This window comes from Athene noctua, chromosome 4 (assembly GCF_965140245.1).
Source record: "Athene noctua chromosome 4, bAthNoc1.hap1.1, whole genome shotgun sequence".
NCBI lineage: Eukaryota > Metazoa > Chordata > Aves > Strigiformes > Strigidae > Athene > Athene noctua.
In genome coordinates, this window is record NC_134040.1 from 61,027,249 (window position 1) to 61,039,535 (window position 12,287).

At 37.6% G+C, this 12,287-nt stretch overlaps 1 protein-coding gene across 8 annotated transcripts in view; it reads right to left on the reverse strand.

Moving 5' to 3' along the window:
- RAP1GDS1 (Rap1 GTPase-GDP dissociation stimulator 1) overlaps positions 1-12,287 on the reverse strand; it is a 102,157-nt gene that overhangs the window by 46,328 nt on the left and 43,542 nt on the right. For 6 of the 8 annotated variants that reach the window (XM_074905539.1, XM_074905538.1, XM_074905541.1 and 3 more), the window contains one exon: positions 1,153-1,275. In XM_074905539.1, the coding sequence (XP_074761640.1) occupies positions 1,153-1,275 (123 nt within the window). Of the gene's footprint in view, positions 1-1,091; positions 1,276-12,287 lie in introns of those variants that run through there. The other 2 variants (XM_074905545.1, XM_074905546.1) reach the window with 2 other exon arrangements.

Consider the following 12,287-nt stretch of genomic DNA (forward strand, 5'->3'; position numbering starts at 1 on the left):
AATCTGAAACATTTCTAAGTTTAAATGTCTATGTTTACATTTTTACTGGCTATTTACCTAAATAATTTTAAAACTTAAAAACTAACCATGTATATCTTCTTTTCTTGTCAATGTTATTTCTGAATATCCATATATAGTATTGTCTCAAAAATCAGTGAATTGGATGGAGGAGGTCACACAGGGACTATCAGGAAGGAGCTGTAGTATTGTGATTCCAAAGAAAAGGTGGAAAGGAAAAGTGGAAATAGTCAGCAATGATGTAGTCCCTTCCCTGAAGAGGCATCAACCTAAGAGTTTACAGAGGGAGAAAGATATGGCTGCCAGGCCTGCATGCAGACAGCAGTTAAGAGGCATCCTACTTTTTTCTGCCTGGCCTCTGGGGAAGGAAAGTGTAAAATGCAATCTGTGCCTCTTTGGCTGGGACTGCAGCAAGTCAAGGAGTGAGAAAAGTCAGCCACAAACCTCCTCTACCCTCGACTGCAGATATTTTTTTGAGCTAAAGGTATTAAGAGGGGTAGTGGGTGAGCTTTAAGACAATTCTTTACAGAAAAAAAATGTAAATAGTTTTCCATTATCTCCTACAAGATATAACTGTATGTATATGTATATAATACATACCAAAATGGACCCCTGATTCTAATTTGGGATCTTGGGCTGTAAGTCTAACATAATGCTCTTTAGGTAGGAGTAACTGGTTTTGGTATTGTATCAATAGCTTCGTAATGGTAATAATGTTATCACAAATCTCGGACCAAAGAAACAATCTGCTGTCTCTTAACCTGCTGTATATGTGCTACTGTTGTAATATGTGCACTATGTATAACAGGATGCACAATAATGCACACCTTTTTTTCCTATATGCATTTCACAAAGCCAGTGGCATGCTATCTTTGCCCAATAAATTATACTATTGATTGTCTTAAAAAATAAATAGCATGAAAATAAGAACTAAAAGAATTCCAGTAGCCAAATGCTGTTTTGATTGTATTAAGAAGTAGAGAAAAAAAAAATGACAAAAAAAAAGAGTGAAAAGGAGGGATATGAAAGGTGTCTAATCTACAAAATGAAAACATAAATGAAGTAAAACATACTGACAAGTGAGGTGAAAAACTGAAGATGTTCCAGCAGAAAAGTTCTTGTAGAAAACCTCACCATTTCTGGCTACTTCTGCTATGATGTTAGCTACTTTTGCTGTGCAGGAAGATTGTGGCGTCAACAGACCCGCGAACACCTGAAGAACTCCACTTTTCTGGATTTTTTCACTTGTCTCCATATCTGAAAAACACATCACACAAAAATGACTTGTGAATCAGCTTGCTTTGGGAAAGAAAAGAAAGAAAAGAAGAATAAAAGTTAAGTCTCTTCAAAGGTAATTATTCATTATTTTCCCATATAAGAAGCCAGCTGCTATTTCAGTGATCACATTTGTTTTATATGATGTGCTCACAGAACTTAATACTTTGCCATTCCTAATCAATTAATCTTTATTATGACTCATGGTTATATAAGTAAATACAGATATATACTCATGCATACATAGGGAATCTACTGGAGAGACTGGTAGAAGGACTAAAGGTCATGGAGTGCTATGCTGCAGCCTAAAGTACAATGTAAAAATAAAGAAACAGTACTCTGAATCAATGAATTATTGGGAATGTTCAAGGAATGATGGGGAAGTCCTCACAGCTAAGGGCACAGCTTGATGCAGAGTAGGAGTCAGAAACTGAACAAGAGGTTGAACTAAGCAGATTCTGGTCTAGACTCTTACATTCAGCTTGAATATCTTCTATGTTACTCTGCTAAACTCCAATAGCTCCAGTATAGTCTCAGGTAGAAGGAAAAGGGAAAAATAACACTGAGTTTCTTGGAGTAGAGATAAAAGATTTGGGACAAAACCTTTCCTCTTTCTGCCTGTAGTACAGAGGAATTGTGCAGCTGCTCAGTACCAGGGTCCCACCTAGCATTGCTGACCAACAGCTCTGTAACAATCTGAAAATTAGCATTGATTCAACTGCAAATAAAGATAAGGTACTAGATGCTAAAACACATTTTGCTAATGCTTTCAAATAACAGCATATTTGAGACTAATACTAGTGTGACATACAATATGACCAGATGTCAGCTATCACTTAAGAAAGCAGCATGACTCCTTAAGCCATTCATAATGGCAGTTATTTGCATTCTCCATAGATGGCTATGAGATGCTCTAATTGATGACTTCTGCAAAGCAAATCAAATCCATCTGAATGTAATGATGTTCAACAGCGCTGTCTCACAGGGGCACTTTTAAGCTCTATAACATGCACAAACCCTCTCACATAACTTAAAAGAAAAGCTTTACTGTAAGTGCAAATTGAAATTAAAAAAAAAACCTGCTAGAGCTTGCCAGTAATGGTGAGAAACAGATGTAGACACTTCAGAGTTGAGCAGACAGGCCTCTGAGCACTCCTTTCTGCTATTTCTTAGAAGTACCTTTACTCTGGTGCAAGACCTATCAAGAGTCAGGCTGGACAGTAATAGCAGTAATCAATGAATTTTGGTTTTATATAGTATCCTGCAAATCTGAGAGTAAAGGGAGTGATATTATATATTCTTGAACAGCAAAGGAGAAGCCTTAATTTAATTCAATTTTTTTTTTTCAAAAAAAATGTTCTCTGTTTTCCCCCTAAACAAGTAAATGTGTATTTTCTAGAGCAGCAGTTTAGCTACGCTTCACCTGTGAATTGGCAATGACATGTCACTGGGGTCTCCTCCTCCTCCAACCCTGTAATTGACTTTTTACCTGTGGCAGCTCCAGGACAACCCCTGCTGCCTCCAATCTCAGGAAAGATCCTCTCAAGCTGACCCTGAACAGACACCAGCACAAGGCTGGCAGAGGTGGCTCACATACAGTATGTACATGCTTTGCTGTCTGGGAGCCACTGACGTCTAGGTCATAGATAATGGACTAAAAGCAGAGAACTTCAAGTCTGGACTGCAGTTATGCCTCTATTTCTGTATTCAATTCCATCTTGGGATGGTGGTCTTTGGCTAAGAGTACTCACCTACAATACACCAGTGATGATATCTGATTAGGTATAAAATGAGAGTATACAGATTACGTATAAAATGAAGATTGATTGATTTCAGTGTGTCATGCATAATATAAGTACTAATTATTAACAGATTAATAATATCTGTTTGCAATCCAGTTAACTGCAATTTTTAGTAAAGAACCTTATGACTTATTTGAAAGTTTTTATAAATTCTGACATATAGCATATACTTAGTAGATATATTCTTCCATGGATATAACCAGATGAAAGAAAAGTTTTAATTCACAGAAAATCATGTCAGGATTAAAGACTGGTCCAAACATCTTAGCTGTCTATTAAAGAAGAGATCCTCCTTCTCCCTTAAATTCCAAACTGAAAGTACAGAATTCAAAATTGGAAATGCAGATATCTGTGAACCTCTATAATGTTAACCACAATTAGTTAGGCAGGAGACATTAATGCATTTACTCCTGCCGTGCTGATGAGATACACAGTATACAGTCTTATTTTTATGATCTGTAGTTTGATGGACTTCTTAATGTGCAAAACACAAATTACATAAATAGAACAAAATATATTCTGAAAGAAGTGGGAAAATAAAATTAAATGCTTCGCCAGGCCAGTTGTATGTAGCAGATATGCACTGATCTATTTTGTTAAGACAAGCCAGTGAGTACCAATAAAAGCACAGGGCTTAACAGACTTGTTGGGAACTGGGAAATCAGCTAGCTGGGATCACATGGATGAAAACATATCACTGACTTTTTTCTTACTCTTAAGCAGTACAGTAGGCACACCTGCATGTATCATCCCCTTCAAACCAACATCCCACTGGCTCTTGTTACCCAGGCTGAGTACCAATGTCAAACTCCTGATAGTCACAGAAGAGGGAAGACAGAATAATTTGACCAGCAGTGAGTGTACCTCTCCTATCACTGGGCAGGGACACCCCTATTTCCACTCTACCCTGAGTGCTCAAACATAATTTTTTGAGGGGAAAAGCACATTACTCTGGCATCAGGCAGAAGAACAGCTACTAACTATGCAGCCCCCAGTGCGCTCTCAGGCATTTTTGTCAATAATTGCCTTGGGTATAAAAATGCTTCAAGCTTGTCTACTTCAAGTCTACCTAAACTCTGCTTTTCCGCTGCAAAATATTTACAGTTTACACTTGGTGTAATATACAAATTAATCCAGCATCAAAATAGAAAGGTGACAGTATGACGTTAAATCCTTTCAGATAGTTTATAGTACATCCTCAGTATAAGGCATCATAAGGGAATGTGCCAAAAAAATTACTGTTACATCCCCATGCATGTTACTCTAAATTATCCTGTTTGATATCTGCAGAATAAATACATTTTTTTCAGGAATTCTATATTCATCGCATTAAAGTTCTAACAAAGACAGTGGAAAAAAAAAGAATGTGATGACATACAACTTAATTTCTTAATACATTTGTAATTTAGTTATAAAAAACCAATCTCTTCTGGTGGGCTTTTGAAATGCTTACACAAGGAAGGACATTTTAATTGGAGTAAGATGTCTTACACATAAACCTAAAATTTCCTTGTTAAATTCAGCGTTTTTGCTCAGTATTTTTCATATTATTTTAAAGGAGGAGGGCTTAACAGGCAAACGGCACACACACGGCTGCCCTGTGGAAACTGGGAAGTCCAAACAAAGATATTCAGCCATCCTTCACTTGTCTGAGGAGTCAACTGTACATTCAGTTCAGGTAGGAAGTGTTGAAATACATGGCTTTAGAACAAAGTATGAAGTTGGAGGTTTTGAAGATTTCAGCACAGCTGTAGGTACGTAAGCAGTTTGGCTGCTTCTTTGAAGTGCCAAAATTAGGACAACTACTTCCTGGCTACTTGCAAATTCTGAGCTAGGAGTCTCTGTGTGACTCTGTGCACGTGTACGTGTGCAGTTCTAAACCCTGTTCTGCAGGATGCACTGAAGGTATCACTGTGGTAGTAAAGGACTGCAGGTGCAGAAAGTACTGAAAAGCAAATAGCTGCACTGCATCAAGCCAAGCTTTTCTTCTCTTTTTCCACTTGCAGCTATAGAGTGGCATGGCTGGTAGAGCAGGGGCTTTAGGAAGCATGGATTTAGACTGCCCGACCTCATTAAGGGCCATGCGCTTCTGTCTCTTTTTTGCTTGGCTTCACGTAATGTGAGTCCTGTATAAAAGCCTAAAAGGCAAAAGGACAGGGACAGAAATGAAGGAAAAAGTGTGTGTGTGGAGTTAATCTTTTGGAGAGGGTGATGGTCATGTTATGTTTATGTAGCAGTATTTTCACTGTACAAAACATGATTTGGTTTTCCTTCTGCAGAACGTAAGACTGGAAGATCCCATACCATTGTTGTCTAAGGGGTCGTACCCATACGACTGCCTGGAGAAATAGTTTGGGTTTTGCTGGGAATTAGAAATTGATAATGGCTTTAAGCATAGACAGCCCTCAATTCTTGCCTTTATTTGTCCTATTGAGAAGCTGGAGAAGGCCTGTCTGGCTTGCTGTCTGTATGTGTATGCACTGAAGAGGCATTATTTGTTAAGCATATGAATCTGCTGCACACTCGTTTCATTCTGGGCTTTCTAGTAAATTATTAGAGGCTAAATTATTTTGAAAACTTATTTCACTTGTCTTTTGAATTGCTATTTCAATGTGTTGTCAGTTGTAGCTGGAGCAAGTAAAACCCAATTTTTCTCCAGCAGCAAGAAAGATCTAGGCAAAATCTCCACCATGTAATCTTCTCCCATGCTTTCTGTAAAGGAAAAAAAGGAAATTATAGCCAACATTAATCACGTGCTAAAAAGTTGGCTTATGCTTACCATCTTAACTCCTTTAGCAGAGCTACATCCCCTTTCAAATCTGTCTAATTTGTCTATTAAGAAAACCTAACATAACAATCTATGTAGCCTGATGTTAGGGCGCCACACCTCAAAATCATCTTCCAGATTTCAAATGCCTTCGTTTAAAGCCAGATTTTCAGTCTGCATGCACCAACCCACCCACAGATCACCTGCTGGCCCTTATCTTAAAGCAAAGAAACTATAGGACTGTAATAATGCTGCTTTAGAAACAGTCCCTTTGCACACAATATAATCCAGTGATGTGCCACAGCAGCATAACCGGGGGAGAAAAAAACCTCTAAGGTTAAACCTGCATCTTTAGATGTCTCTTTATATCACTGGATATCAAGACAAAAGGTATGTTAGATCACATAGTGCCAAAATCTTATTAATGTCATAGCTGGGTGATTAAAATGTCAATATCCTTGCTTTTCATGTTTTTTTCAGTGCCTGAAGTCAGAATAATAAAGGGTGTGGGCAGGAAATTCTTTAATGCCACAGATCAGAGCTGGAGAGCTGCACACTGTGGCTATCAGACTGCTTAATTAAGTAGCAGAAATCACTATAGGATAAAATCAATGAATGTCTCAAATTAAATTCTACACTCTCTCCCCTCTCAGCTCTACTTCCTGTGAAATTTCACTCCTCTATTTTACTCTTTTCTCCCCCCTGTGTCATTTTGTCCACCTTCAAGTGAAAGAAAAGGCAGGGACAGGGCAGGGAAAGGCCTATCTGTCAGAAGTGCTACTACTTTGCTAGCAGAAGAAAACTGTATGTTCACTGTTCCTGTTCTCTATGCACAATAAGTTCAAGTCACACTATTAGATGGAGCCCAACAGTAGTGAAGGCTAACACTGCAGTAATTTCCATGTTGTGGAGGTTCACATGAGAAATGAGGCACACCACAGAATTGTAAATGAGCAGCTTTGTGAGTGTCCTCTTTATTAAGCCAACCGTGTTTGCAATGCACTCTTTTGAAAAATGTATGTATTTCTAGTCACAAAGATGTTTTATAAACCTCCTGAAACTACTGCAGAAAATTACCTTGGCTTTATAATGTCCCTCCTACATGTACTCTCACCAGAAAGAGAAAGATGAACACATGAATAAATAATGATGAGCCATGTATATCGTGAAAGGAACCTTCCATCTGCTCTTTCAGAAGGCAGAAGGGAGGAGAATGAAGAGAGCAAGTGTTATCTTTCTAACTGGCACACCCTCCTAACCACCACAGTAAAAAAGGTTCACATGACCAAGAGCAAGTATTGATGCTCTCTCCATATACGGCCTCCCTTGAGAAGCATTGTCTCTCTCTCCATACCCTCCTGCTGTATTTTCCAAACCGCAAAATGGAGGGTTTTAGTCTGCCTACAAGAGTACAAGAAGTGGGTTGTAAAGAAAGAACCTCACTGAAACAAATTATGTGCTCTCACGCAACAAAGAATGCACCACTGATAAGAAGGCTTTTGCTTAACATACCTTAGCCAAAAAGACTGTTCCAATTATTGAGAGGTGTTTTTACAGAAAAAAAATCCTCTAATAATAATTTATTTATAGAAATAAATGTATAAATGCAAATTTATTTTGGCATGCTCCTTCTCACATGGGGAAATCCCCACAAATACAATCTGCTCGCTCACCTATCCTTCAAACTAGACCCCTAGGAGTCAGGGAGGGAAGATTCTCCCTTAGCTGTGTGAAAGTTTCCAGCGTGGTGTTTGCTCTGTTCTGTCTCTGTCAGCAGCACCAGGGTAACTTCAATTCCTATTTTTAATGAAGAAATTGAGTGCACAGATGTTTGTAATTAAAATCTCAGCTCTAACAAGGAAGGAAGGACAGATGGAGAGACAGATTCAACAACCAACTAGCTGCATGATGCTCAGTGATTAAATTCTCCAAAGCTATATTGAAAGAACAAAAGTGAATTTCAGGATGAGTCCCACCCCTTGAATAGCCTGTTACAGGTACTAGTGAAGTAATGTAATAAAAATACATACCCACTTTGATTTCAGTGAAGAAACATGCACATCAGTATTTCCACGGGTATGTCACAACAAGGCAGAATATTAAAGTTAGGCAGCTCAGAACTCCTGAGTTCCTGAACTGGATCTAGTTTAGGGCCCTGACACATAGTTTTAGTGGATTTATCTGAGTTGCTAGTTCCCCCACTCCCCTTTCTGACTGACCCTCTTCAGGAGGTAACCACTTTGGTAGCACAGTTGCTGAAAGTATGAGTGCCTCAGCTGCAAAGTTCACTGTCTGGCATCTTAGTACAAATGCCATCCACTTAGTATCTTCATGTTTTATACTCAGCCTGTGCAGACATTTTAATCTGCCTCCTCTGTTCCTTGTACCAACTGGACTTATTAAAAGACCTTGGCTAATGTCTTAAAAATCCTTATGCTTTAGTTTTTCAATGTATATAACAGAAATACTAAGCCAGTAGTGTAAAATCCTTTTCCCAAATTTGATTTAGTATAAAAATCAAATCAGATCTGAAAGCTGTGCATTATATAGGCAGGAAGTGTTTTGTATTCCTTTTAAGCAATCTCTTAAGAGTGTTCTCAAACAAGCTCAAATGACCGCTCTAAAATTCTGCCCAGTGTTTACTGGAAGAGTTCATCTACGTACAAAGGAATTTTTTAGCTACTGATGTTTTTAAAAAGTTTTGCTTCTGAAGTAGCTTAAGGAAAAGCCAATCTAAAAAAGATCACACTTTTAAGTCATAAGGGACTGGGACAAAACTAATAATGAAATTTCAGATCTGAAATTGTGAATTACATGATCTCTAAACAAATTTTTTTGTAAAAAGCATGCCTCTTCCTTTGCTTCTGTATTGCATTTCAAAAATGCAATCTAAAAAGAAATTTGTCAATTCTGTTACCTGGAACTGCTATTCACTGATGCCTTCTGCGAAGAAAAAAATATGATATTTAATCTTTATTTGGCACATTGTGTATTCAGTGAATAGCACTTGGAATTTAACACTTGAATAAACATCATTTAACTATCTGGCACTAAACTAAATACATCACTATTAAGAGGAATTTATGTAAAATATAATCCCACTAAGCAACAGTGATTACCATTCAGTATCATTAGGGTATGTCAGTTTACTGGGAGACAGTCCAATGGAAAGCAGTCACCTTGATTTAGTACGTTCCAATTAAATAGGTATACTGTACTAATATACTATATACAACACTTATGAGGAAACATTTCTGGATTATGTGTATACACTGCCATGAAAAGGCAACAGCTTCATGAGTCAAGATGCAACATCCTTCTTCAGCAAAAAGAAGTAATGCTTTATAACACAGTATTTGAGTCAAAACTTCCTCTTACAAAATATCCATCAGGATCCCCAACTTTCAGACAGGCATTTGACTAGAAATCTTGTTGGGTAAACTTAATGGACTGCAACGAGCTTAATTGGCTGAGCTGGCCCATTGCAGTTTGAACCTCTGGCTCCTCTAGAGGAGATTATCTACATCAGAGACAGACTAGAAATTCTTGCTTGTATGAGTACACTGGTCTAAGATGCAGGTTTTTGGTTTGACAGCCTCCTACCAGCAAACCCTTATTGCTGATGCAGCTATACTGCCAAAAACTACAAAAACAATAAAAGTCTGGTTTGTTGGTAATATTACTTTTTGAGGGACAAAGCATAAGGTATTGTAGCAAAGGAACGTTTTAGCCAGTAGAAACTGCATCTGTACTAAGGTGGTTTCCATCCTCACTAGTGCAAAAGCAGGCCTAAGCCCTCCCTAGCATCATAATACAAAACCTTCCTCAGTGTTTTATGTACTTTCTTCATTTTCCAAAAAAACTCTCTCTATATATAAAAATGCTCCTGTCAAAAATGTTTTCTTCTGTAATCCATTATCACCATTTATGTGAGCGTAAGACTTGATTTTATGCATACAAGCCAATCAAAATGATTTTTGGTCATGCCAAATATTCCCAGTTATGTAAAATGTTTTATTAATTTCTACTAACATAGATGTTGTAAAACATAATTCAATGGCAAAACCTAATCGTGTATGTCATGCTGTTTCCTTCAATTTTATAGCTTTTTACTCCCCATCAAGAAAAACATGTTTATATGATGGTCAGCAAAGACAGTGTACTAAGAAGTAAACTGGAAATACACCTTTGAAGGAAGAACACTTTCCTTGACACCTACTGTCATATAAGAATCAAGACTGATGGTGACCCAAAACAAAAGAATTGCTAAAAGAGGCTGTACATATTTTGGCTCTGAACATGTTAATGGATTCCCATGTATATAGCTTTACACATAAAAATACACCTCTTGAGCTCAGTGGGACTACCAGAACATAAGAATATGTCCTTAAAAATAAGAATATATGTAAGTGTTGGCAGAATCAGGTCTTTTCTTTATATTCCTTTTACGAATTTTACTCGCTCTAAACTTTTATGCTGCAGTAACATACCGAGCTAAATCAATATAGATTCTGAGTGTAAGCAGCTGTTGTAGAAGGCAGCAGGAATTATGGAGATATGGCATCCATTGCTGCTCAGGTGTCTGCATTTAGCTTGTTTTCTTTCAAAAATTTAATCTTTAAATATATTCCTCTCTTCTCCCATTTCTCTACTTCCTCTAAAAAATCTTTTGCACTACTTTGTTCCTTGTAACTCATCCTCTCAGTTTCATTTCTTCCTTTTTCATTTCTATTCCCTCTCCCTCCCTTGCTTTGAGTAGACATTAAATCAATTATCCCTGCACCACTGAAGTCCAAAGAAGCTGGATCAAGATTTAGCAGTTGTTAAACAGATACCAGTTCATGTCTCCAATATGCAAAGAAAACAAGTTGTACAAGGTACAAGAGTAGCTCAGTGCTACTCTTAATAGTTTTGTAGTTTCCAAGACAAATCAGGAATAATAAAGTAGTAAAATCTTTGACATGGGCTAAGGCCACCATCTTCGTAAACAATACCTTAATCTCAGCAGATAACTATAGATTTCACTAGACAATGAGCAATACTACTGTTTTGGTTTTGTCTTCTTGGAGGAGGATATGCTAGCTTTCATCTGCATATTTCCTTTTTATGGATATACACCACAAATGTCTGTTGCTTGTTTCAATGTTCAGGCTGGGGCACCTACCTATCAGGACTAACATGCAGGCATGTGTCTGCTGGGTCTGAATGTACATCCATGGGTGGCCTCCTCCTCTTCCTTCTAAGATCACAGGTGGATGACATAAACTGGGGATCATTAGACCCAAGGAGGATCAAAAATCCACCTGGAAGAGAGACTGCTACTAAGAATGGGAGATGCTAAAGATCAAAGAGGAATAAGGAAGCAGGGAAATGACATTTGTCATTGGACTTAATTCTACTAGTTATCACTTGGTTTAACAGGCAACTGACCCAAGTGGTATCACTGTCTACCTCACTTGCTTGTGTTATGCTACCTTGATGTGCTTGAGCATTGGCTTGCATTGTTACAGCTTACTTGTCAGTAACATCAAATCTGTTGGGATGCTGAGTGCTCTTTTTTTATTTATATGAAACAACAGTAGCCAAAAGTTATTCTTACATGCAAGGGTCAGAATAGGGCCTATAGATGGTTATTGTTTTAACCTATAATGCTGTGCAAGCATTGACAGTCATGAAAGCATTGTTACTTGGTCACAACCCACATGAAATGATTGTCACCTTATTTCACTTTTATTCTGCTCAGTCTCTTCAAAACAGAGAAAGGTTAGTTTGGTGATGTTTAAGGACAGGTTTGCTTGAGGAAGCTGTGAAATGTGGAGTTTTTTCTCCACAGTTCAGAAAGGGAAAGGAATAAGCTCAAAATGTCTAGCCAGGGAGAAAAAAAAAGAAACTGATTTCAGGTAATGTTATATCTTGGAATGTTTCCAGGGCAAAAGGTTCTACAGCTTATTTTTTTCTGTTTGGACTGGGAGGGTAGCACATCTTTTACTTTCATGCTAATGTTTGAGAGAATCACAGAAACAAAAGATGAATGACTACTGCTTAATCCTGTGTGTGCTAAAGAGGTACAGGATTTCACTGAAATCAGGTGGCACTCTCACGCTAAAAGGTAAGCAGATAGACACTTACCTGACTCTGCAATGAATAAATAAGAGTATGTACACTGAATTGTCAAAATGTCCAAAAAGGAAATGGATAAAAATAGGTAAAACTCTCTCTTTTTTTCATAAATCAAAGGCATTAACAGTGACAATACATTTTAAAATTTCAGAGAAGATTTTTTTTCAGTTGAGCCCTGAATTTAACAATTACAAAACATTATCTCTAAATGCTCCATGATTTTTCTGCTCTAGTAGAGCAATTGTTCTACCTTCTATGGCCAGTAAAGATCAGAAAAAGGAACATCAAGTATAGAAAGAGCATGA